The following is a 27,105-nucleotide window of genomic DNA, read 5'->3' as shown; positions in this document are numbered from 1 at the left end:
GGCTTCAGAGACTGACAAGAAGGAAATCCAGTTAGAGAAAGGAGGAAGGGAGCAAAGGCCTGGCCCGTAACTCCAGAGCTCACCCACCCCTGCCAGTGCAGCCTGCTACACCGGCATGCCAGAGCCGGGCAGGGAGACACTGAGAAATCTGTCCCCTGATTTGTGCCACCTGCCAGTGTCTCCTAACTGATGTCATGAAACAGCAGCTTTCTGCTGGAAACTATCAGCTAGCAGGCTGAGGCACTGGGAAGAACGAGGAGAAACTTCCTGTGATTTCAAACATCTGTGCTGCTTTTTTCTCAGGGGTGTGCGGGGTGGGTGCTCAACTTTATCTTGCTGCTTTGGGTCTATCAGCTCTGTACTCTGAAAATGCAATCTGTGCCACACACAAATAATTAATTACTACAGTTACCAGTCCTGTCCAGTCCTTGTATCTCTCTCATGTATATGTCAAATTTCACCCACTCAACAGCCCAAAGGATTTACTTTGACATGGTACTTTTTTTTTGGATAAGCAATATTGTTAAATTAAATCACCAAGCCATAGATCTCTTGAATCTTCTGGAATGTTGTCCATCAACAGCCTTAAGATTGATTCTTAGCACAGTTATTTTAAGAACTTTGTTTCTTTATATTTCATTCTGAGCATTTGTTTTTCTTCAATATTTGGTTTCATATTAAAGGTCATAAACTGAAATACAGATTGGATCAATATTGTCTGTTTTCAGTTATATCATAATGAAAATCATCTTGTATGGTTTATACAAAAGACAACCTGTAGACCCCCATAAGAAATGACTGCTGTCACCAGTGTAATGAGCCAAGCTTCTACACTTCACATATTACTCAGGTCTTACGGTTATGGATGCTATACAGATTAAAAATACACACTGCCTTAAATAGGGCAGGGAGAGAAGGTATTTACTGTGGCTGTTTTGTTGTTTGGTGGTTTGTTTGGGGTTGGTTTTTTTTTTTTGTAGGAGTCGGTATTAGCAGGAAGGGACTACACTGAGGAAATAAAACCGGAGTCAATCAACAGGGATAAATAAATTTAAAAAAAAAAAAAAAAAAAAAAAGGACACCACGAACGCCACCGGAGTCTCTGGAGCCCGCAGCACGGCGGCGGAGCTGGGAGCTGCCCGGGGCGGTGGCTACCATGGACAGAGCCCGCCGCGCCGCCCAGCCCCGGCCGCGGGGAGGCGGCGGGGACCGGGGCCGGGGCCGCCCAGAGCCGCCCCCGCGCTCCCAGCGCGGCGAGGAGGTGCGGCCGTCCCCGGGCGGAGCAATCCCTCCAGGGAAGCGTTTCTTCGCGCAAAAAAGTTTTGGACACGCCGCCGCCGCCGCTTCGGTGCTGTGAAGCGGAGCTACAAACCGTGCGGCGAGCGCGGAGCGGGCGGGTTTGCTAGCTCCGCTTCAGGCTCTTTTATGGCGATTTCCGAGTTCGGTCAGACTTCCCTCTGTTGATTCAGGGCATCCCTTGGAACACCTGCCTCGGAGCAGTTACCGCCTTATTATTAGGCGAGCGCAAAGGCCATGAAGTTCAGTTGCAATAAAACGTTAATAAAAAAAAGTTTATTGCAGGGTGTGTAAGCCTAAAATTTTAAGTTAATCAAGAGAGCAGCTTATAGACGACTTCAAAGGTTATTTTGTTGAACATAATTGTGTCCTACTATTTACAATACAAAAGCTTTGTTAAATACATTTTGTTTTGGGCAAACTATTCTTCTGGCGGGTTGATCGTGTAGAGGGGGAAATCATGACCCCTCATTGATTTTCATTTTGGGAACACAGTACACTCATCGCGGCCATTTCCTATTACCGATTTTGTAGCCCATTACTTCTGAAGGATGGTTGCCATTAACACTTATTTTTCCTAGGTAATGCGATGCTAAAGGGAAATATGAATCGGCAATAGAAAAGCTGGAATGGATCTGCCGACACTGCATTTCAAATATTTTTTTTTCAAAAAGCCCCAAACGCTAATATCTTTAAACAGCTCAGTAGGGGCCCGATGATAACACTGTTATTCCAACTAATTAAGTATCATCAAAACCTGAAACTGAACTCAGAGGTAGAAATGAAAATATGTAAACCTGATTAAACTATCTGATGTTGCCCATTAGTAAAATAAAATGGGCTTCCCCCCCCCCCAACTGAAGATTTTTATGACAGCATCAATTTTCTCTCCAAAAGATTAACACTCAAGTAACCTCACCAAAAAGCCGTGGTCTTAAAAAAAAATTAACCAAAATGCGAAAGTGCATTTAATTATCAGAACAAGTTTGCTTCATTTCACCACTAAGATTTGCAGGAAATGCAAACTGAGATTGATGGGTAAGTGGGCCACAAATTTTGGTGGGGCATGGCATTGCTTAGAATTGCCTCTGTAATTTTTTCTTTCAGTCAAATAGACACCTTGACTTGATGTTTTGCATTTACATTTCTCAAATTTTAGTTTTTGAAAATCGAGGGGATCTATCAAAATTGATGCTTCCATAAAAAAAGTTCTCAACTTTGGCAGCCCTCTAATTTGTTTATTCAAATAAAAGCCCAATAGATTATCAAAGGAAGACAACAAGCTATTTGTTCCCAATATTTGCTGCAGACTTTGAGGAGTCTTATTCAGCCTTACCTGCCTACATCCTCTGTGTAGGCCCTGATCCTGCACCACCATCTACCTCAGAAATCTCTGGGTCAGGTCCCTACGTCATCTCCCCCAGTGCGGTCAAGGTGTGCAAGTATAATAAATATGACTGCAAGATGCACCCATGGATACCACTTCAGTATTTAAGTAAAAGGCTGAGTTTTCCTCTCCTGCTAAGCACCCAATTGCAACAGAAATAACTAAAAACCTCTGAACACTCAGCACCTTTTGAAAAATCAAAAGCCTGACTTTAGATGCTCATTTTTCTTATTTCTGTTCTGGGGAATAACTTTTCTTGCTTCTTGTTTTAAGAACATTTGAGATTATGACCAGAGTCTCTGTGGTAAGTTTTGACCCACTGTTTTCAGTTGTGCCAGGACAGTGCTCTTCTATTTACTCTCCCCGATTACTTGGAGGGAAAAAAAAAAACCACAAAACAAAAGCAAAAAAACCACACACAAACACCAACACCACCCCCCCCCAACCACAAACAAACAAAAAAAAACCCCAGACAAAAGGAAAACAAAGATAGAAGTATTCTTTCCAGACATCAGTTCCCCCAGGGGTGGGAACAGTAGTACAAAAACTACAAATAACTTTTTAAACTCTTGTTTAACCAGAGATACATAGAGGTTAGTGCCCCCCGCACACACCTCTACAGTTGAATAGCCACACATGCACAGCCAGGGACCCCTCAGCATTGGAAAGCATCGGGGAGGTTGGGCTCCGAGGCTGCCACCACAAGCTCCAGCTGTGGAAGCGCTGCAGGTGCGGGCCGAGGCAAACCTGCCCTGGGGGTGTCACCCAACGTCACAGCAGCCCCAGGCAGGTGTGTGGCATTACTGGGGACTTCCTAGCACACTGCCAGTCCCTCACAGCTGCTTAAGTTACACTGAACTATGCCCCAGCCCCTGAAGCAGCCTAAACCTGTAAGCCAAGGTTGTGAAATCCCCATTAAAACCACGGCACAGAGCCATCACACCCCTAAAGGAGCCCAGCTGAGAAATGGTTTCATTGCAATGACCTACTAGCCTTTGCAGGATTAGCAAGCAAAACAAACTAAAACTGCCTTTCCTCAAAACATACATCACCCCTGCAGCATCAGCCTTGACTACTGCTCACTACAACTCCCCTGGGGGTGTCAGGGATGGAGTCAGCAGACACAGGCAACAGCAGCATCCAAGTGAAGCAATCCCATTACTTGCTAACCCCAAAGTTACAGCCAGCAATGCATCTGAGCTTTCACTTTCTCAACAGGCAAACTCTGGGAGCCTAATGGCAATTCAGAGCTCTTCTGCCCCACCTTCCACCCTCACAACACCAGACTTCAGTATTTCAAGCCTTTTTTTTTAATAAAAAGCTTTCAGGATATTCTGCAATGCAGAGAGGAAATCACCAAATTGTAGAGTAGGGAATGAGGTTATTTGTATACTTTGCTAGCCAAGTAATAGAAGTATAATTGATTTCACCCAGAAGCCTTTCCATGACCAGAGAAGAACCATATAAAAGTTTGCTGTTAGAGCATTTTTGCAAGGCATTCTGGTAAGCGGTGCAACAATACAATGCAAATCTGGCTGTACTTACCACAGCTTCACTACAAACATTGCAGCACTAGTAATTTCAGAAAAATAACAGATATTCTTCTTACCTGAGAGATGACCAAGGCCAGCAGGTACTGCATGTTCTGCATATCAGACTGTGCCTCACCTCCTCACACACTCTGAAAAACTACCTCAGGCCCGTACTCTCACCCACACCAAAGATGAAGCTGTAGCAGGAGCAATTTATGCAACCTGTTTTTAACTGCCTCACCTCCAGGTATTCCTCATCAAACCTAACAAGGGAATAACCTATGGGTCAGGAGAATGATTTTGCTCGCAAAAGCCTGCATCTAGTTGCCATCCTTCTCAAGGTGTTGCTCAGCTTCACCCTGCAACATAAACCTCCAGCTCTCTCTCCCTCTTAACCCACCCTAAATAACAAACTACAGCTGGGGCAAGGCATCTGCTCTGCACCCTGCTTCCCTGGGTGTTGGGAAAGGATAACCCTACCATCTCTCTGGTGGTGAAAAGCCAGCCCCAGGCTGAATATTCTTTGCTTCGAACAGTCTTGCAACTAGAAGAAAGTGCGTGGTATGAGAAGGCAGCACACAGCTTGCACTCATGCCCTGCCTTTGGCCCTAGGCTCCTGTTGTCCACAGCAAGTCATTTAATGTTGCTGGGCCTCAGGTCCTTCTCCACAGGCAGGATAATACCTTCCCGGGACACTGAGGAACAGCTTAGGGACTGAGAACTATACAAATATCCCCTATATAAGCTTTAGTCAATGTCTCAACTGTACTATTTCTGTAGGTTTGAGTACATAGTTATGACAGTCATCCTACAAATTATCACAGCTTGCTGAGACTCAGCGTTTTGGGGGACCTTCGTACAACGCTGGCCCTTAGCTCAGCATTAGTACTCACATGAGAAAAATAATATAGTAATAATAAAAGAGTATGTGAGGAAATACAAAACAAATACCAAAGTGATACTTTTGCCCACAGCAATTGAAATCCAAAGAAAACCAGCTGTGCAGAAGTCCTTAGCCCACTTTCCATTGCTTTTTTTTGCCTTTTTTCTTTTTTTTTTTTTTTTAATGGACTACAAAAGAGCTCAGTGCCTGCTTTGACAGGGATCCCTGCTTCCCCTGGCTCCCAGCTTTGCTCTAACCTTGTGGACAGCCTAATCCCGCCCCAGTGGAAACCAGCAGCAAGTCTTCTCCCAGCCTTACCACCAGCAGTAGCTCTCCCTGCAAAACACTTAGGCAAAAGGACTAGCCCTTCTATGTATATATATATATAAAAGCACCACCGCCACCCTTTTTTAAATAGGACATCAGAGAAAAAGATGTTGCAAGAGACATTATCGTGCACGGTTCTTTCAGAAGCTGGGCTGGTGGATTAAACAAACAAATATATATGCCGGCCTCCTCGTAGTTCTCCCAGGGAGAAGTGGGGGCAGCCCCGGCCGAGGGGAAAGGAGGGGGGGAGGCCGGGACGTAGCTGCTGATCGCGGATGCTGCCCCGGAGCCGGGAGCGAGCAGGATTCCTCCTCGAGCAGGGTAAAAATATTGACTGTAGATAAGCGAGGTACAGGTGAGGAGTGAGAGCACAGCGGTAGCTCACTCCTGTCCGGTCGCCGAGGATTGCTTTTTGGGTTTTATGGGAAGCAGGTGATGTCGCTAAACGGTCTCAGGCTTATTTCAAAGCGTCCTCTGAACCAGAAAACTTTACACCTGGGAGAGGGGGTGCGGAGCAGCCGAGCGCTTCGTCAGCGCATCTGTCTCCATTCTCGGCAGAGCCCTGGAGGGAGGAAATAGAACAAATAAATAAAAGTTCAGAAACTTGCAGAATGAAACGCTTTCCCCTGTCTAGGGAGAGAGCTCCGACAGCTCCGCTGGGTCGTTGTCGGGACGCACCCCCGGGGGTGCCCGGGTGCGGGCTGGCGCCCGCTCGGGATCAGCCACAGGCGCACCGGCCCCGGATGGGGCAGAGGGACCGGCCGCCCCCCGGCGTGTCCCGCCCCGGTGCGCTGCCAGCACAGCGATCGCCGGCGGCGGTGTAGGGGTCCTGCGCTGCCCGCCCGCCCCCCCACGCGTGCCGGGGTCCCGCAGCGCCAGGGAGCACGCCGTGGGGGGCGACGTGCCTCCCGCACCTGCCGGGCAAGGGCTCGGTTACTCCCTTAGTAAGAGGATTTTGCAGCGCGGTTTTGCACTACAGAGCGTACGTGATGCGCTGCTCGCTGCCCATCCTATGCACCTCTTGCTTCTGCCTCTGGATAAAACTGTGTTGCTGAGCATTGGATGGGAACAAAAAAACCCCAAATCAAAGATCTTGAAACATAAAAATATTAATGGGTGGATGGAGATGAAATGATACGCGCTGACCCGGTGGGATCGAGGGAATTGCTTGTCCCAAACAGATCTGACAGGTCGAAGAGAAGTTTACCGTGCCGGTGGGCTGGGCGTCTTATTTCAGCGAGTCACGTACATTAAAGAAGCACTTTTACAAGTTTGCGGTGAGGCGACGAGGCATTAAAACCTGCTCGCTCGGGAGGAAAACCCGCGGCGGCAGCGCTTGGGGAAAGGGTTAACCCTCTGGTCGTCCTGCTTATGAAATGATGGTAAATTACCCGGCGCGTTCTCCCGGGGAAGAAATTAGACTTCAAAAGGGCTGGAGCCCTCCTGAATATATATCAAGCAGATGGGCTGATGCGCTGTCTCGCTGATGTGCAGTTGATTAACCGCCCCATAAAAGTGCAGCAGCCCCGCTCGCCCGCGGCGGGTGCGCGCCGCCGCCCGCCGCTCTCCCGGGCACCCCGGCAGCAGCAGCGCGCCTCTCCGGGGCTGCTGCCTCGGTATAGAGCAAGGGAGGGGGGAAAGGGGGTGTCCGCTGCAAGGGACCGTGAAAGGAAGAGAAGAAGGGAGCAGAAGGGAAATAACGAGAGGGGAGAACCGGGGGAAGGAGGAAAAGAAAGAAAGAGAGAGCGAGGAAACAAACTAGGGGGAAATGCAAAAAGGAATCTCTTCATAAGCGGAGGGGATTTGCTCTCCCACTCCCAAATCTCTCTTTCCCTGGCAGCACTACAGAGAACCCATCACCGCCTCGGCACAAGCTACCCGCCGTGCTGAAGCGGCTGCGGCGGGTCGGCACCCCCACACGCCGAGCATCCTCGTTTAAACCGAGCTGGGGGCGAAAAGTTGCGAGGAGCGGCAGAGGAGCTGAGCTCTCCCCGCTGCAGGACGGGGCAGAGGCGGCCGCTCCGTCGCTGGCACCCCGCGGGGAAGCGCTCGGCTGGGGGCCTGGGGGTGTCGCACCCATCCCTGTAGCAGCTCGGTAAAAACGCCTTCTCCCTCCTCCCGGTCCTAAGCGGGGAGGGGAAAAAAGCACACGCCAGAAAGCCACCCATTGTAGCGTTTAAATGCCTCGCCGCTCAAACCGCCTTTGACACGGCTTGGCTGGGCTCCCAAAGGCATCCTGTGCCATTTGATAGCACTTCAGAAGAGGCCTCTCTGTCGTCCACGCTCCGGGGCAGCCGGGAATGGCTAACGCCGAAAGAGGCCGGGCATTCACCGCACAAGGGCAGCGCAGGCAGCGGAGCCGCGCTCTCACCTAAGTCCCCGGGGGGTGCAGCAGCTCCGGAAAAAAAGGTCTTTGGGAGAGTCAGCCTGAAGTTAAACGAGGGGATAGCGGCAGGGCAGCATATGGCTGTCCGGGGCCAGACCCAAGCTCCCGGAGGGCTGCCGGCTGCGCGCCCCGGTCCCGGCCTCGCCGGACAGCCAGCCCCGGGCAAAGCCCCTTGCAGCGTTGCAAGGACTCTGCCAGGGCCGGAAAACTCGCCCCCTTGTCCCCGGGGTGCGCTGGTGGCCCCTCGCCCCAGTCTGGACGCTGCGGGACTGGGCTGCCCGCGGAGCGGATGCTCCCCACGCCGGGCTGGCAGGGTCCCCGCCTCACCCGCGCACAAGCCGCCCCCACGCCCCTGTCCCCGCATTTTTCTCTCCCCGCTCTCCCGGACTCGCTGTCCCGGGCAGATACAAGGGCGGGTGGCCGGCCCCAAGGACGGCTCCTGCCGGGTGCCGGCGTCGGTGCCGTGGGCGGCAGTGTCAGAGGTGGGGCCACCTGTGTCGGGGGTGCGCAGCGGAGCCCAAGCCGAGAGGTGCCCCACGCGGGGACGGGGCTGTGGGGCGGAGAGGGGCCGGGGCTCTTCCCCATGCTCCTGCACGGTAGGAAGCGGGATGTGACTGCGTGTCTCCATCCTGCTGCAGCGGCTCGGACCACTGTAAGCGTATGCACGTGTGTGCATGCGTCCACGAGTGTGCACACCCGTGCGCCCGTCCGTGCCAGCCTCCGCGTGGGCTCGCCCGTCCCTCTGTGGGCGCCTGCCTCTCCGCGCTGTCGGAGCAGACACGCTGGGCCGTTCCTGCGTATCCTTTTCTCCTCCTTTGTCTCCCTTTCTTTGGCTTTGACTCTTTCAGGTGCCCCGGCGGTGCCCTCGCGTGCTGCTGGTTGCTGGGAGGTGGCGTGGCTGCCACTGCGCTGCTGTTGTGCGAGGGGAGGGAGGGAAGGGGGCTTGAATGCTGGCTGTTGTGCTCGGCTGGGGTGGGGGGCCGCCGAGGAGGAGGAGGCCGATGATGATGATGATGGAGGGGAGGGGGTGACGATGGAGCTCACCGCGGGCGCGCAGCTCCCTGGGGAGCCGCCTGAAAGGCCTCTGCGCTCACCAGCTGACAACGCGTGCTCCGCTCCAGACACGGCGCACCGCGGCCGGGAGCGAGGCCAGACCCCCCCTCCACCCCTCAGCCCCCCTGTCCCCCCCATTGTCCGCCCCATCGCATTGTCCGCCCCGCTCTAATTAAGAAACACTGGCCCCACGGCCAGCTCCCCCCCCCCCCGCCGTGGTCCCTGCGCTTTTCTGGTCTCCCCTCGCGGGTTTAACCCTTTCTCCCCCTTCCCTCCCACCTCCCTCGCCGAGGCCAGAGGTTGAGCAAACAGCAGTCGGAGAGCTGCAAGGCAGCGATGCGCTCCGGCCGCCGCGCTGCAAACTCACCCCCGCCCCGCCACCGCCGCGCCTCGTCCCCCTCCGGCCCCCCGATATCCCCGCGTTAAACCCCACCGCCGAAACGGGCGGGCAGAGTCCCGCACCAGAGCCCGCGGCTTGCAGTTTATCCGGCGACCCGGGATCACAAGGCAACGGAGCCGCCGTGCGCCTCGCACAAAGGCGACCACCTCCCCCAGCCACCCCCCTCCCCAACCCCCCCCGCGGTCGTTTTGCACACCCCGGAGAATATTTAGCGTTCAGCCAAAATTTAACGCTCGGATAGTGCGCTTCTGACTCGCCCTTTTCAAAGAAAAGCCCGTTTAAGATGGTAAAACCCCACGAAGAAGCAAACCGGGCGAAACTGCTTCCAGGGGCTGGTGCGCGTCTCCACTCTTGTTACAAAACTTTGCGCTAGTCTATGCAAAACAAACACTGTCGCAAGCTCAATAAAGCGATTTATCCATCTTCATTACTTAAAGAAATGTTGTCTCTTTGTTTGTTTGGGAGATATTAAGCATGCTTAGCTTGCAACACATAGTTGATTCCTTTGCTAGTATCTTGGATACTTGGATCTGACTTTGGAAGGTAGGAGCTAATTGCTAATAATGGAGAGAAAGGAACCAGCCAGCATAGCGGGAGTGGCCTGGCATATGGGGAATGAGCAGTCTGAAATACTCAATATTCAAGTTTCCAAAATATTAATGAGATTATAGCAACCTGCAGCTATACGTTACAGCTTGTTAACGGAGTGTAAGAGAGGGGGGCTGCCAAGCGGTTGTTATGCAAACTCTATAGCTGAACCTTAAAATGGAAATGCGGCTGGGTATCTCTTTCAAAGAAGCGTTAAAAAAAAAAAAAAAGAAGACGAAGAAAAAGACCCTCAGACAGCGAGTGCTGCGCTGTAGCTGCGAGCACCAACTGCGCCATGCGGTGCGCTCATCTGTCGGGGGAAGGGACCCCATCCCAGGGAGCGGGGAGGATTTTCATCTGCTCTTTTCAACACTTTCTCGTGTCCGCAGCCGCAGAGGCAGCGTCCAGGACGGCGGGGCCGTGGGAGGGTGCGCGCACCCCTTCAACCCACGGACGCGCCGCCGGGACCCCCGGGACCCTCTCCGCGGGGTGCTGTCCCGAGTCACGGCGGCAGCCGCTTCACCCGCGCTGGGCACATACCCAAATCAAAACAAATAAACAAAACAACACCCTCAGACTCTCAAAAAAATGGTATTTTGCTCCGCCGCATCACTCCCGTGCTAGGAGCTCACTCGTGCTCCCTAAAAAGCAAGACCGTCTCCCAGAGCCCAGAAATAAATGCCGTAAACCAAAGGTGACCCACCCCGAAAAATCTGGTGGTTTTTTTAGGAAGGGAAATTACCCTATCGATGAACTTTTCACCCTACGGGACCGTACCCCACCTCGGCAGGTACGGAGTGCGGCAGCCGCGGACGCGGGTGTTTGCGGCGGGCAGAGCGGGGCGGCAGCGCGGGGTTACCGCGGGGGCAGGTGCCCGGTTTCTGCAGGGGAAAGCGACACTCTCACGGGCTCCGCTCCCGCGGGGGCTGCTCGTTCCCGGCCGCACCTGGTTAACTGATCGTCGTGCCCCCCCCGCCCCAGGTGTCACATGCTGAACCCAGCGGGACCCCGGCACCGGCACAGCTCCGGTTTAGCCCGGGATCTGGCGTCACGGGCAGGCTGGGCAAAGCATCGGCCTCCCTGGGGTTTAACCCGAGCCCAGGGGCCACATCCAGCTCCCCCAACGACCCGCCGCGCTGCTCGCGTGTCCCCAAAACCCGCCCGCTCCCAGCCCTTTCCGCGTGGCTTACACCTCTCCCCGCGAGATAGACGAGGCTCCGTGGGGGGACCCGCTCGTGTCCCCGACCGGGGGAGGGGGGGGGCGAGAAGGGAACGATGTTACTCGCGTGGCGGTGCGGGGACAGGCGGCTACCGAGCAGCGCCAAGCTCCTCACCCTGCACTTGTTGCAATTACCCCGGCTCAGGTGGGAACGGCGGGACGGAGGCGGGGCCCGATTCCGGCAGTGCAGGCAGCAGGGGCAGCTCTGCTCCACGCGGGGCACAGACCCACGGGCCCCGGGGGGCCGCGCGGACCCTCTGCAGGCTCTGCCGGCTCCCAGGGGCATCGCCTCCCGGGGCTGTCCCGCTCACCCTCCGCCGCTCGGTTTGACACCACCCCGGCTCGGGGCGTGCGAGGAGGAAAGCTAAACTCGACCGCGTTTTCAGGCTGGTTTTGGATTTTTTTCCCACATTTATTTGATTTAAAAAAAAATTTAAAATTAAAATACATAAAACAATGGCAGCTGGCTTTGCTAAAATTAAAATAAACGATTCTCGTCGTAGAAAAGTTTTTTTTTTAAAAAAAAAAAAGAAGCAGAAATAGTAGCAAACACTCCATAATAAATACGTTTCCTATTACCACAAAAGCAAAATAAAACGGACATAAAAGTTTGACACGACAAAACTGTTTTCGTTTTTAAGAGAGCGTTAGGATTAAGTGGCTTAATTAAATATTGGTCTCCAATTGGCAGTTAGTAGCTTTCCTCTTGAAACAGGATCTCCAGCCGCTGATAAAGTGCTTGCGCCAAGTTTCCCCCCAAAAGACGCCGACGTGGTGCGCTAAGGAAAATCCACTTTTCTCCGCTATTTACAGGACAAGACGGTGCGTTATTTAAATTTGTGTGTCTGTGTGTTTCCACAGCAATACGACCCAGGGCAGGATCAGTGTCCTGGAAGACGCGGGTGTTAGCGTGGGTGCACACGCGGGTGGGGAGGGCGCCGGCGGCACCCCCGCCCGCCGGGCAGCAGCAGCAGCGGGGCCAGACTTTCTCCTTGTGCATCATTTGCTCGCCGGCGGCGCAAGCCGGGCTCCGCGCTGCAAGGTGGCGTGTTGGCAGGAGGGAACGACAACGACTTCTAGGCAAAAGAAACTTTAAAAGTGGTAACTAAAAATAAACCAAAAAAGCCCCCACCAACTCTGACAGATAGGGCGGGTACAGTCACTCGCTAACAGCCGTTTCCCTGGACAAACCCAGGAGCTGCCCGGGGAGAAGAGGGGGCGGATTTCAAAGCGACCGAGGGGAGCCGATGCCATCCGAGACGGCACCGCGGCCGGCTGCTCGCCCTGCGGCGGAGTCCGTGCTCCGAGGGGCGGCCGCGGCCCCTGCGCGGCCCGGGCAGGGGTGTGTGTTTGCTGGGGACGGCGCCCCCGCCCTAGCTGGCCTCGTCCGAGTCGCTGTAGTGGGAGCGGGGCGAGAACTCCCCGTCGCTCCTGTGGGACCGGGGCGACGTTTTGCTCCTCTCCTGCGGCGGCTGCCCGGGCTGCGGCATGAGGAGGGCGGGGGAAGGGGCGCTCTGTCCCATCAGGGCGCCCTCCGCAAAGGAGGGGAAGTGCAGCGGGTCGAGCTGCACCGAGTAACCCCCCGCGGCCGGCGGCGGGGCGAAGCGAGTCCTGCCGTGCCCGGGGGGGGAGGCTCTCGGCGGCCCCGGCTGCGGCGCCGGCGGCCCCGGCGGCGGCCCGGCCCCGGCGGCGCAGGGTGGCTCGAAGGGACCCCCGCGGTGCTCGGCCTTTCCGGGGGCGTCGGGGGGGGCGGCGGGGCTGTGCAGCAGCTCGGCCAGGGCGCTGATGTAGATCTGCGCCATCTGCAACGTCTCGTACTTGGAGAGCTTCTTGTCGTTGTTGAAGGAGGGGATGACATTGCGCAGCTGGTCGAAGGCGTGGTTCAGCCCGTGCATCCGCCGCCGCTCCCGCGCGTTGGCCGCCAGCCGCCGCTGCTTCTGCACGCCGCTCACCTGCGCCCGCAGGCCGGGCCCGCCGCCGCCCCGCGGCCGCCCGCCGCCCGTCGCCGTGCCCCGCGCCCCGCCGGGGCTGCTCCCGCCGCCCCGCGCCGCGCTCCCCTCCGCCGCCTCCTCCTCCTCCCCGGGCAGCAGGTAGCGGGGCGAGGCGGCGGGCAGGCGTGCGGCGCAGCACACGCCCAGCCAGCCCGGGGCGAAGCCGCAGCCGCCCGTCTCCGGCCCCAGCGGCGGCTCCGGCGCCCCCAGCTCCCGGGCGCCCTCGGCCCAGGCGGCGCGCGGCAGGCTCATGGCTCTAGCGCGGGCGCCGCGCGCCCATGGGGGCAGGGCCGGGCCGGCTCGCGGCGGTGCCCGCCTGCCTCGCGCGTGGCGGCCCGACGTCTCCGGTGTCGGCCGGGCGCCGCGCCCCCCTTTAAGGAGCGGCACGCGCCGGGGTCCCCCCCCCGCTCCCCCCCTTCCCTCCCTCGCGCCCCACCCCTCCCGCCGCCCGCCCTCCACTCGCGCCGGTCGCGTGTCGGCGCGGCCAATGGCGCGCGCGCGGGGGCCGGCGCGTGCGGGGAGCCAATGGCGCGCGGGGCGCGGCCCGCCCGGCGCGCGGCGCGGGGGAGCGGAGGTTGGGGATTGTTGGGGGGGGGGGAGGGGGGAGCCGGGACCGGCGGCACGCGCGGCCCCGCCCCGCCCCGCCTGGGGAGGCGCGCGCCTGGCGGCTGACCCGCGCGCGACGGTACGGAGGGGTGTGTGTGTGTGGGGGTGTATGGGGGTGTATGGGGGTGTCGGGGAGCACTGACAGCGCGGCACCCCGCACCGGGCAGCGGCTGGCGGCCCCGCCGACAGCGGGACACGGCACCCGGCCCTCCCCACCGCCGCGGACGCTCCGTCGCGCCCGACGGGGGAAACACCCATTTCCTTCCCCGCCGGGCCCCCGGCCAGCCCCCGCCGGCCAAACCCCGGAGGCTCCGGTCAGCGCCCGCCTTGGCGGGTATGGCGCCCTGCCTCCCCGGGCCGTCCGGCGCTCGCTTCGGCGACGCTGCCCGAGCCAGCGGTACCGGAGCGCTGCCTGCCCCGGGACGGACCCTGCGGGCGGCCGTGAACGCAGCGGTGCGCTGCTTTGCAGGGCCGGAGCTGCCCCAGCGTATGCCCTCGGTTTTAACGCGTCGATCCCCGGGACACGCGGGAAGGCCGCGCGGGACCCGGTAGGTGAGAAACGGCGGCGTCTGCAGCCGGGACAGCACGTGTGCGTTGCACCCGGAGCTGCCGCGTTTTCGGCAGGGTCCCGATCCCCCGCGAACCAATTCCTTTGTTCGGCCGACAATAGCTCCCCAAAGGTGGTGGAGAGGGAAATAACTCCGTGCGCGCATCTTAGCGCTCCTTCCGAGCAGCCCCGCCTCCCGCCACTACCGCCCGCTTCCAGAGGGAAAGTGGAGGTTTACTCGTGTGAATAGGCGTGTTGAGAACAAAGTGATGGGCACAGTATGAGGTAGATACGTTTTTTCAAACGTGAATAACTCGCAAGCCAAGGAGGGAGCGAGGGAGCACAGCAGCTCAAAGCCATGCTGCGGTGACATAAAATGAGCAACCTCATTAGTTTATTAGGCTGGCTGAGCGCGCCCAGCGCATCGCGGGCGCCTGGGGCCCACCTTCCACAAACAACTGGGTGTTTTCGAGCAAACAGGACGTTGATGGTTTGCTTGCTTTAAAAAGAAACCCAGGCAAGCCTTCGCTATTCTTTTCTGCTTGCAATTATGTTTCAAAGGCAAAGCTGCTGGATTTTTTTTTTTTTTTCCCCCCTCTGAACAAGTCATCAATTTCTGCTCAAAATGAGAAAGTTTCCTTGGTAAGAAAGATGAAGAGGAGCAGTTTATGGCTGGGTTCTGTATATTATCCATGAAGTTGACAGGCCATCTATTTGTATCCTGCAGCAACTTTTATAAACTCCTGTCATATTACAGCACACATATAGATGCTTTTATCATTAAAAAAAAATAAAACAAACCCTCTCTCCACCGTGCTGAACTGCACTGTTTGCCAGCTAAACACCCAACCTTCCCGCTTTTTTTTCCCGTCCCCAGGCACCACGTGTTCCCTCACCGGGTCCCGGTGGCACAAGCTTGCTTTGCCAGCAGCCCCGCTGCGCTCCCTCCCCGGGGTTAAGCCTGCACGTCACCATTTGGAGTGCCGGGCGCTGCGGCTGCGAGCTGCTTGATGCGAGGACCACGGGCCAAAGCTTGGAGATGAGCAGGAGCTTTGCCAAGCGGGAGCTGCTGATATGGATTGCCAGAAGCCCAGCAAGCTCGCAGGCACAGGGAGAGCAATGACGGTGTGGTGCCGAAGTCTTAAACACCTCACTCCCGGCCGGTGGGCCACGGGGCGGTTGTGGCCCACCTCCAGCCTAATCCTCCAGCCCACAAGTTTTCCAAGGCTGCCTGGCCAAGACCCCGGGCACGGAGGGGAGCAGCATCCCATTAGTATCCTCTGCGGATGCGGGGCGACTTGTGCCCAGGAGGGGCCCTGGCCTCTGGGTAGCCCACGCTCCTGGCAGGTGCTGGGGGGGCTTCCCTTAGCAGGACTGCAGTGATTTTACGAAACACAGGGGAGATCAGCCCAACACCCCGGTACGCTCCTTGGATGGTCAGCCTGGCTGAGAAACACTACCAGCTGCTTATTTTTCAAGCGCGTGTTTTGTGAGGGCGCGCTTTGAAACTGGAGGCATTTGAGACTCGCTCGATAGTTTGCCTTTGAAAGGGCGCGCACAAAAAAAAAGCTGTTTTCCCCACCAACACCACCGCTCAGAGGGGGAAAATAATATTTCATTGAAAAGCATTGCTCTGCGTATGCCTGTATCTGCTGTGCTGCGTGCACATGCTCTCAGAGTCAAAGTCAAAGGCAAAGGGTGGTTTATGTCAGCGCTGGGTTTAGCTCTGCTCTCCCAGAATAAGATAAATGTAAGTGATGAAGAACTCCTGGGGCTGGCTGAACTCATTTTGTATTCAACACTGCCCGGCCCTTTTCTCTTCCCTTTCTCCCTCTCTTTGTATGTTCAAGCCTACTTGAGTTTCTTTTTTTCTTTTGTAGAAGTTGGTTCTTTTGAAGCGGTTCGAGGCACGCCCTGCCGCAAAGGGAACTTCACGGGAGTCGGAAACACAGGCACACCGGTCTGAAACACTTACTGTACAATAGCAGGAATGTAGGAAGCCTTGAAAATGAATCTACTCCCTCTAAGAAAGTGTCAAAGCTTTCAGAGGAAAACAAACTGAACTTATCCCCGTATCTTTATGCAGATTTCCACCCCCCCCGCCCCGGCTCCTCCACCCCTTCCTCAGTCTGGTTAAGGGCCGAGGCAGCAACTCGAGGTCAGGCACATATTAGTGTTACAGAAAAATGGGGTACAAAAAGGGGGAAGAACAGGCTCGCAAAAAGCCTCCTCTATCATTACAGCCAGAGACATTTTCAAAGCACACAAAGCACATGCGTTAGCCCTCAGCTTAATTGTACTCAATAGTCTAATTGCTCATTCAATCCCATTTCAAGATCAGCCGGCTGCTCTGCAGGCATCACCACCGGTTAGGATGTATTTTATTCCTTCTCTTCCTTTGCCCCACTTTCTCCACACGTTCTCCTGTTTCCTCCCTTCCTTTCAAAAAGCAGGGGGGAACCCTCTCCGCGTCTCTCCCGCTCGTGATCTGGCCTTCAGGCAGTTAAACGCACGCGTGGATACAGACAAAGTTGTGAGTGTCGCTTACCAAGGTCAGGTAATCCTCGCCCAGTCCCAACCGCAACCTGCCCAGGCCTCCAGCAAGGGGAGGGAAGGGGGATTCCTGCCCACCTGGTGACCGACCTGCACCCTGGAATGGCAAACCTCACCTAGAAGCTACTACACTGAGCTACAGCAAATACATAAAGACGATGCACAGCCTGACAATTTTCAGTCTTGTCTACTGCATCATGAGACTATTCACCCAAAGAAAGTGTTCATATTTACATTATTCAAAGCCAGTGAGCTTAAAGCAGAGGAAGGTCCAGCAGCAAGTCTTTCTTAGACTCCTATGATTAGTGCCCGATGCTTTACTGCCGAATATCTTTTAAATACACATTGGAAGTGACGACCGCAAGGAACGCAAAAGCCCAGGTACCTGGAACATCACTATGGACTCCAACGTCTGTGAAACTGACCCCTTTCCACTCATGAATACTCAGGACCACGTTGCCGTGAAGCAGACATGCCCTCATTTCTGCAGAGCAATCTTCCTGGGCAGATTGTTAAAATTACCCCATGTCATTCACTTTGACCCTTTGAGGGTCTATAAAACTAATTCCCATTTCTTGGTGACATTTATGCCCGTAAAGATCTAGTGCAGACCGACGTTCTGGGCCTAACCCTGCAGACGCTTTCTGTTGTGTACAGTTAAGTCTAGCGCAAGTAGTCCCACTGCCTCCAAGAGAAATGCAAAGCATCGCTATGACAATACTTGCCTACCTCCTGGGGTCATTGTAAGGCGTAATGAATTCAGCTTTGTAGTATATTTGGAAATCTTATCTATAGAATTTATACCTACATACACTTTGCCCCTTTATTTAAATGGCTGTAACTGTTACTGATAATTTAATTTATGCTCATATTTTAAAAATACAAAGCTTCATATTCAAGGAAGCATCACTAATCATAAACATTTCCCTTTGGTCACTTTTTTTTTTAAACACTTTCTAGTTTTTACATTCAGCTTGGCAAGCAGTTTCCACTAAAATTGCTAAATGCCTTCAGTCTCACCAAAACCTTGGAGAGTTGAGGCACTTCTCAGCTGTGGGGCTCTTTCAACAACAAGCCTCCAGAAAAAAAAAAACAAAACAAACCCAAACCATCAAGAACCACCACACAGGGGTTCGCAGGGCTGTTTCCACGGTCTGGTAAGTACTGCCATGGCCCCAGATGATCAGAGGACCTGGTTTGGAAGGCAGCAAGCAGTCTCCTCCTGTCCTAAGCTCAGAAAGTTTGACTGCAGAGGTCTGCATTTGCTTGGTCACTGCTTCTGACAGCAACTGTAACCCGGAAAGCTGGCAATAGCTCAGATGGGCACGGCAGCTTTGGGATTAGGATCTACATTACCAAGTATGTCCCAGAGCTAAGCTCTTGGAGGAAGAAAGGTAATGACTTAAAAAAAAATTATACCCTGCACAGAACTGGAAGCTTTTTCTTGCAGTGCAAAAGTGCTTTAATGCAATGGAAATGCTAGTACCAGATCCAAGGGATCCGTTTGTGTCAGAGGCTTTATACCTTCCCCATCCTTGATCTCCTCATCTCTTTAATAGCGATCTTACTCCAGGTGCAGTTTGCTCGCCTTTTGCAGCAGGAACAATTTTGCCGGGTCTGTGTGCACTCACACCGCACACAGGTCCAGCATTTTAGTCACTCTTGAAATAAGCAACAACAGAACGCTAGTAACTGTCTCCTGCTTAACACACTGCATTGTAGAAAGTGCTTTAAAAGCAAGTGCTGTCTAGCATGCTTTCACTGGCTGTTAATTAATGTGTCTTACTGATACAACCACTTAACCAAAAAAATGAGCAGTGCCATCAACAGTTTTACAGCTCAAGAAAAACACTTCACCTGGTTTAAGACTGGAGAATTAACATCCACCCATCCATTCACAGAGACAATATACTCCCTTCAAATCACATCTGGTCAGCTCCACTTGCTCTTGCACAAGAGTCCAGGGAGTGTAAGTAGTCCAGATTTCTAGGCACGTAGAATTGCTGGTATTGGATTTATTTTTTTTTTTTTAACTGATCACCACAGTATTCCCTCTTTCACTGTCACTTTATAACTGTACTCTGCAATGGCTAAAGGTTTGCTCTGGGAAAAGATTCTAATCACAGGCTTGAAGTATAAACTAAAAATTTAGCTTGCAGACTCTCTGTGGCACAGTAGTAACATATTTCAGTGGACAAGTGCGAAAAAATAACAGTTGACATATAAGCATGAGGAAAAAAGGAAAAATCTGACATCTTAAACAGTCTGCGTTGCCTCTCAACAACATTACTAGAGTGGTAACCTGGGAGCATGGCAGGGCTGTTTCAATCATAGTGGACCTTCAATACAGTGTTCTCACATCCATCACCCACAAAGCTCTTGGCAATTAGGCAGCCCTGTGCCTGAAGAAGGTTTATTAGTAGTGGAAATGCCAGCCTGGAATTTGAACCTTCGCAGATCTCCTGAGAAGGTCTGTAAAATGCAAAGACTAAATATTTATCGTCACAGAAGCCAAAATAATGCAGAGAACAGTGGTCCCTCTAAGGGGAGAAAAGAAAGTGAAGGCACCCAGGCTGGTGCTGAGCAGCACCTCACATCAACGCCCGCCCCCCCCCGAGCATTTCCCCACAAAAGAAACATTTGTCAGCCAAGAAAAACTATTACCTTGCCATCCATGGGAAATCCTCCTCTTTAATCTCTGACAGCAAAGAGCACAGGGGCTTGTAGGAACAATCAGTTTACAACACAACACAGCACCAACACAAGTTTCAAGAACTACCCCTGTGAAAAGCTGTGAAAACAAGCCCCTCTGAAGACATCTTCATCTGGTCTACTACCTCACAAACTAGGATGCCTTAAGAATTTTTAAATACTTGTTAAAAAAGTAGAACCCGAATAATTTATCTTTTTTTTTTTTGCTCCTACATGGGGTGAAGACACACATACATCCCCCAGCACAGAAAGGTTTTAAAATGCTTTTAAAACAAATCCTGCATATGATGAAAGTTAAGCATTTTAAGAGGTTTAAGCTTTAGGTGCATCTCAAAATGCTGTGCCATGCAGAAGACTCTTTCCAGTCCATCAGATAACAGCCAGCTTCAGCAGAGCATTGTTTGCAGTGCCTGTGACGAGTGTCCTCATCAGTTGTGTTCAGAGACAGCGATGCTCAGTCCCAGTCCTGTAGCTCTTGGGAAGCAGTTCTCCTGTGGCTGTAGGCTTGCAAAATCCTGCCTGTGGCAAGATCTGTACCCCTGGCACACCCCCAAGCTGCAGATCTGTTTGCTCCAAAGCTGGAAGGAGCTACAGGCAAGCAGGGTGTTTTGAACTCCATAAATGTTTTAGGAATTCCCACAGGGTGAAGCCTAATGTTCACCCGCAGTGCGCAAAAGCTATGTTGAGGCAGAAGGTGATGCTAGACACAGCTGATGGCCTACTGAGGCCAGGCACTTCAGGAACCCCCAGTTTTCACTTGCCTGGGTGTATAGCTCTTACAGTCCATGTGACAACCCCTATGCGGGTCACACAAGTGTTCAGTGTGAGCGCCCCAGCAGCTCGGCTTTGAAAGGAGGGATGGCAGGACGAACCAGCGTCCCACCCTGCCTCGCTTGTGAGCGTGAAACCCCCCCTCTTGTCAGTGCAGCTGCTGCATCCGTGCCACTAGAAATTATTTTTACTGCAGGCCTGTATGCATTTGCATCCTGGTGACAGCGTGAGGAGACGATGTCTTGCCGGGAAGGCAGCGCACGAGCAACGTCCAGCGAGAGCTGCTTTGCTACACAAAAGCCTGGTGTCTCCATGGGACCCTCTGTGCCCTGCCACAGCCTGCTGGATGGGCACACAGGCACTTCTCTCTTACTTGTCCCAGCGAGACGGGTCTCCCTGGCTCAGGGAACCCGCTTTGGTGGTGTGGCAGCTTGGTGGGCACCGTTTGCCCATCGGGCCTGCAGAGCCCAGGCCATGCGACCAAAGCAGCTCCCCCCCCCCCAAAGCCTCACCCTCAAGAGATGCTGGCAAAGCCCACCGACCCGTCCTCGTCCTTCCCCCCGAGCCCCTCGGGTGGGGTGTGCGCCCCGGGGCTGCCCCTCTGCCGGCAACAGGTTGAATATTGTAGGTGTGGGCGATTAAAGTGTCGCCGGCACAATGGCGGTCTGTGTCCCATTCGCCACGCCCGGGCTCCTCTTTGGAAAGCGCACACAAGAGGTGACACGGCGCTGGCCCCCGCCATTATCCCGGCGGCATAGCGGCGCGGCCCGCCCCGTCTCCCGGGAAATGGGGCTCCCCCGGCCGCCGCGGGACCACCGCGGCCGCGCACGGCTCCGCGCGCCCCGCCCCAACGGCTCTGCCCCCCCCCAACGGCTCCCCCTGGGGAACGGGGGGCAGCGAGCGCCTACCGGGGGGGGGGGTGGGGGGGAGGCTGAAAAGCCGGCGGCGGCGCCCCCGAAGCACTCCGCCGGGACAAGGACCCCCCGCCCCCGGGCCGCCCCCGACGCCGAGGCCCCGGCGAGCCCGAGCCGGACCCGATGGCCGGCGCCGCGCAGAGCCGGAGGCAGTGCCGCAGCGCCATCACCCGGGCGGCGGCGGGCAGGGCTGCCCGTCCCCGCCGCAAAAATCATCCTCGTTGCTCCACAGCTCTTTCCCGCCCTGCTTTCCTTGCCTTCCCCCGCTCAGGCGAGGGCAAAGGGTGGTCAAGCTCTTGTTGAGCCCCTTGTCCCCGGAGTTAACGCCTCGAAGGAAGAGCTGCTCCCACACAACGTGCAAAGCTGATGAAATACAAACCGCTGTTCCGCTTGTTTCCCTGACCAGCACCATCACCATGGCTTAGTGCAGACGCTCACCCTGGTGCCCGCAGGTGGCCGGGCTGTCGGCATCCCCAGGGCCCGCAGGATGTCCGTGCTGCGGGCGAGGCAGAGCTGGGACCCTCCGGCAGGTTCCTGCCTCCGGCCAAAGCACCCCGGCTCCCTCTCCATTGGCAGCGCAGCTCACCTGTGCAAGGCCATTAACAGCACCGAGGAGCCAGGTAAAGCCATCAGTGAGTAAATGCAATGGTTATTGCAGAAGATGCGCACAACATATAGCTGACAGTAAACTCAAGCCAGAACAAATTTAGCCCCTTCAGTCTGTCATTAACATGTGCTGAACCAAGCAATGCAACTTTTGTTTGAGAATTAACCCGATTAAAGCCAAAACTCTCCATAAGGGAAAATCCAGCTAGGTGTTGTAAAAAGGAAATAGCCTACTGGGTTCAGGGGCTTCTGATTCCAGCAGCAGAGTAACCAGTGCTAACAGTGCCCGTTCTCCCCCCCCCCCCCGTTTTTTAGCCATTGCAAGTGACCACCACTCACTCAGGAAGATGAAGTGTGGGGCAATGAATGGAGATACATATGCAAAAGCACTGCACCTGCTAGTTCCTTACATGGCTTCAACTCATGAAATAGGAATTCATGTCTGTACTCCAGGTTAACTTCTATTTATACTCCAGCAAATGACTATATACCATCGATAATAACCCGCTGCCTTAGAATAACCCACTGTTTTTAGAAGGGAACCTGCTTGTATGTGTTGGTATTTGTGGAATAAATGTTTATAAATACTTACAGAAGTAAGAAGTTTTCCCTTTTCAAACAATTCATGTAAGATATAACAGGCCTAATATACCTATTAATAGGCCTACATTTGTCAGATGGTACAGCAAGCCTTTAAAACTGAAGATCAGAGTGATATTTATTGAAGACAACAAATAGTCTTTTGAAAGTCAGATTTCCAGGTCTGTCAGCTCTATACTATATACACCTATCTTTCATCTTGGTGTAGGAAAAACAAAGCTCCATGTGTTCTGTATCAGCTATACCTTCTGTATTGCATAGATAGTCTAACAGGATTTTTTTTTTTTTTTAAATCATAAAAAGTGTTTTAGGGAATTCTGTTTTGTCAGCGGTAGGGGAAGAGGAAAACTTCATCTGCAATCTCTTAGACCTGCAGAAATAAAATAACCGATCCAAGCAACAGCAGATATTATTCAGAAAGGTCTGTAAAAGTTAGAGCAAGACAAACCATTCCAGTGTTGCCTGAGCAGTATTTCATAAAGCAACATGCTTTCTGTTACACTACATCAATTTCTTGCTGTGTTTGCTGTCATGCCACAAAGCCTATTCCTTAAAAATGTGTCAGATAGTAGGAGTAGCAAGTAACCACATTATTAGCTTTGTTCACAGTATTTGCTTTCTTTCTCCCGTTCCCAATGTGTAAGCAAAAGAATTAATTAGTAACAACATGGGTCAGCTGTGATTACTCTTACTGTGGTCCACAGGGAATATTCATATACAGGGAATATTCAAAACCAAACAAGACCTCCCCACTGTGTGTGTGAAGAAGCATGTCCCTGGCCAGTGGGGGAGAAAGGCAAGCTTACCCGCGGTGGCAGGGCTACAATGCACTCACAGACCTGCCCACTCCCCCTTTTTATTCCCTGGCACTTGACAGGGACACAAGCTAGACTGGCAGAGCAAGGCAAATATAACAACCCATGAGAAGGGGTTTTTTTTTTTTTCCCCTCCAACTGTGCTTTTTTTAATTTCTAGCAGTCATACAACACTTACCTCCTTTGCACCGGACTCCCAGGCAAAATGCTTGCTTGCCACAGCATCTTCTGGCTGCCTCTGGCTGTGCAGGGTGGGAAAGGAGGGTCCCTCTGCAGTGAAGTAAAGGGAGTAAATGGCACCCCTGAGCCCTTCTTTGAGCGGCAACAGAAGTTAGATTCAGGTGGGACAATTTCCTATATGTAGAAGGAGGACATGATATTTCTTTTAATGAGGATGGTTCCTGTGCTGATGAGGTTTTGATCCAGTTGACGATACATTGTCAGAGAGCTAACAGGAAAGCCGGCAGAGTTAGAAGGGGCTGCTGGGAAGGAAGGGGCTGCTTTCCACCTCCCTGCCTTGCTACATTTTTCCAGCCACGTCCCATCTATAGCTGTGTGCCAGCATGGAGGACTGGGATACTGCACAGCAACGATGGTGCCGCAGCCCCACAGGGAGGGAAAGGCAGGCAAAGCTCGGCTGTCCTGGTGGGCAACCAGGTGTGAACCCTCAAATTATGGGCGGGGGGGCAGCTTTGCCCTGAAATAAACACTCCTTTCCTTTCTCCTCCTGCTCTCCATAGCCTCCTCTGAATCTGGTACTGGGGGTCAGAGGGGGGCAGGGAAGGAATCACCTGAAACAGGGGTGGGGGGAGCCCAGCTGCAGAGCCCTCACCTGGTAACGCGAGGCACTTACCGGGCTGCGAAAGCCCGGAGCTGGGTGTCACAGCCGGGCAGAGGCTGCACCCGAGCTGCAGCTTCCTCGCCCTGCGAGGCCAAATCATTCGGCTGCCGCGCCGGCTGCAGCGTGGGCCAGGACAGCACTTTAGGGAAGCACCCACAGCTGCGTGATTACTTGAGCTCAACAAGTGTCTCATGCGATCGTGCATGTGCATACCCCCCCCACTTTTTATTAATTAATGGGTTTGTCTTAAACTCCTTATTTTGATTTGGGAGGGGGCGTGTGTGTGTGTCAGTCTTATAATGGATGATAGCTGGATTCGCAAATAAAACTGTTGTTAATTTCTGTTTTGGCACTCCACAGCAGTCCCTTACCCCATGTTGTGTTGGGACATCACCTGCTTGGAACAAGGAATGGGACACAAGCATTTTTATTTTTTAGAAGGGGAAAAATTTTCCTGCATTGAAAGAAAGGTTTGCCTTAGTAGTGCTGGTTGGTAGGAATAATTAGCTACAGGAGCACTGAGCTGTCATGTCATGGTGGAGGGGTGTCCTGTGCTTGCTGCGCTGCACGTGGCTTCCTTTTTCCACTGGTATGGCTGTTACCGATCCAGGAATTTGTGCTGGGGCTCATACGGTCACCGCTCTCCTGCCCCGACACGTGGCACGCTCCAGCTGCCGGTGGGCTCACACACCACTTCTGGTGGGGCGAGGGAGAACTGTGTGACCGTCGTACCTGCCTCTGTAGCCCTGCTGACGAGCCTCAGGTATGTCCGTAACAGCCCCTGCTGGTTTTAAGGGGCCAAAAGTGGTCTGAAATGGCTGCTGGGGCAGAAGGAGCAGTGGTGAAATTCTGTCTCTGGGACAGCCATTGCCTCTTCCCACTGCCAACCCACCTGGGTGGTGCAACCCTCTCCTTGGCTCCCTGCTTTCCTCCCTCTCACCCCAATATCCTTAGCTAAAAGTCCTTCCCTGAGCACTTGGGGAGGAAAGATTTATTTCCCCCTTACAGCAGTGAACTGGTTCTGAGACGCTCAATTCTTGCTTCTGCCTCAAATGTCCTGTGTGACCCGGAGCACAGTAGTTACTGACTTGACAGTTCAGTTTTCTGGCTGTAATATTTTCCTTCCTTCTGATGAATGTTATAGAAATAAATTCTGTAGTACATGCAAAGCATCACGCCAGTCTGATGAATGGGATGGGGGGGGGGAGGGGGGCAGATTTTGTAAGTCTTGACAGATAATAAATTTAGGTTTATAAGTATACCTCTTGAAAGGTAATTTTTAAATGAAATTCATGGCTCCTGTAATTTTGGGGCATTGGTACAATTTTTTTGTCAAGAATTCATTAGGCCATGAATCATTTTGCCTGCACTGACCTTCCTTTGGAGGCTACTTCTGACCTCACAAATGACGTCTTGTAGGAGACATGACAAGCTGATAGGTTGTGATGATGTGTTCGCAGTTGCCCACTGGTCTTTATGTGACCTGCGGATGTGTGTGTTCATGTCCCAGTGTTTATTATGACTCATACTTAGGAGCAGATACTTGATTTTGACATTTATTTCAAAACAGCTCTGCAGAGCGAAGAGGAAACACGGATATCGACTAAGAGAAAAATGGGTAAAGCAGGGCTGTGTTGGTATGATGTCTTCATTGTTTTGGAGACTCTATTTTTTCATTAGCTACACCCACGAGTATGCACATGGGAAGCTGGTTTACTTTTCATGTCATCGCCCTTGTGCAGATTTGAGAAATTAAACTTCTCTGGAGTATTAACCTCCGTTAGGCTGTATTGACCCAGCTACAGTGAGCGTTCAAGCACAGAACAGCAGCTTTACATTCTCATTGCTTTGTGGCATCCTACATGGGTGTGGAAGAAAGAGAAAAAGATACTTCTAAAAAATGGGATCTATTTCGGGAAACGATACTAGCACTTTGTTTTGTGAAGACAGGAGGGAAACCCAGGAGACTTTGGCTCTGGTCATGCTGCGGCTGAGTCAGTGACAGCTATAATCGTTCACTTGATTGGCGCAGCAGGACAATTTTTTATCTCCAGGTATTTCACCATTGGTCAATAGAGGCATCTTACTAAGTGACTCTTTGAAATCAGATAAATAATGTTTTCTTCCACTGCTCCTTTTTTGTTCGTAGCTGGTACATCAAAATGGTTGTATGAGTGGACTCACCATGCAAACAACTCCTCTTTATATACAGCTGGCTTGTACTTCCAGTGGTGCTACTCCAGCAGACCCGCTTGACAGTCTTTAACACTATCACTTCACTGGATTTTTATTTAAAGAAAGGGAGGAGAAGCGTCACATAGGGTTCACCTTAATGTAGCCTATTATAGAGAGGACATAGGTAGTATCTGTAAAACTACCTAGCTCTAGAGGCGTGTCTGTGAGCGTCAGTGACAGGGACAATGCCTATGTTAAAGATAAAGTGCATGACCTACCGTGCCAGCAGGACAGCACTTCCCAAGAGGTCATGATTGCTTTACAGATAAGGACTAGCCTCAAACTACGCCCCGATCATGCAAGCGTCTTTGCGGCTAAGGGAACCCCTACTAGACACACTGTAATGTGCATAAGGGTTTTTAGGGTCAGTGCCTCAGTTTGCCATAGCTCTGCCTCAGAGAAAACAAGTAGAGCTTGTCTCTGGGCTGATTTTTATGAAATAATAAAAGTAATCTGACTATAAAAGCTTCCAGCATCCTGTTGCTAGGCATTTAGTGCCCACTGACGTACGAGCCTATTGGCATTAGTGTGTAGGCATCTTTAAATTTTAACCTCAAGTGACTTTCGATAATCTAACATCCTTTAGATTTTTATGTTATCTGGATTCAGGATTTTTTTTAAGGTAGCAATGAATTGAGGACTCCTTCCAATGTATATTTGAAACTATAAAATGAAATCCCCTGAATGCCTGCTAAGCTCAATAGAAAATTGTAAGAGGTCAAAAATATTATTCCGTGAATTAAATATACCATATGTAAAAAGCCAGCAGACAAGCTTTGGATGCTGCAAGTTAAATCATCATGACTGACATTATTGCAGTACATCCCTCATGACTTACTAATG

General features: G+C 53.0%; 1 protein-coding gene across 1 annotated transcript; it reads right to left on the bottom strand.

Moving 5' to 3' along the window:
• Window positions 1-12,444: 12,444 nt before the first annotated feature.
• Window positions 12,445-13,314, bottom strand: ATOH1 (atonal bHLH transcription factor 1). The gene has a single exon (XM_054825209.1). The coding sequence runs from the start codon at window positions 13,312-13,314 to the stop codon at window positions 12,445-12,447; it is 870 nt and encodes a 289-aa protein (XP_054681184.1).
• Window positions 13,315-27,105: the final 13,791 nt, after the last annotated feature.

Source organism: Grus americana, chromosome 4, assembly GCF_028858705.1.
Source record: "Grus americana isolate bGruAme1 chromosome 4, bGruAme1.mat, whole genome shotgun sequence".
Lineage (NCBI taxonomy): Eukaryota > Metazoa > Chordata > Aves > Gruiformes > Gruidae > Grus > Grus americana.
Note: the sequence above shows the minus strand (reverse complement) of the source record. Positions and strands in the feature narration are given on the sequence as shown.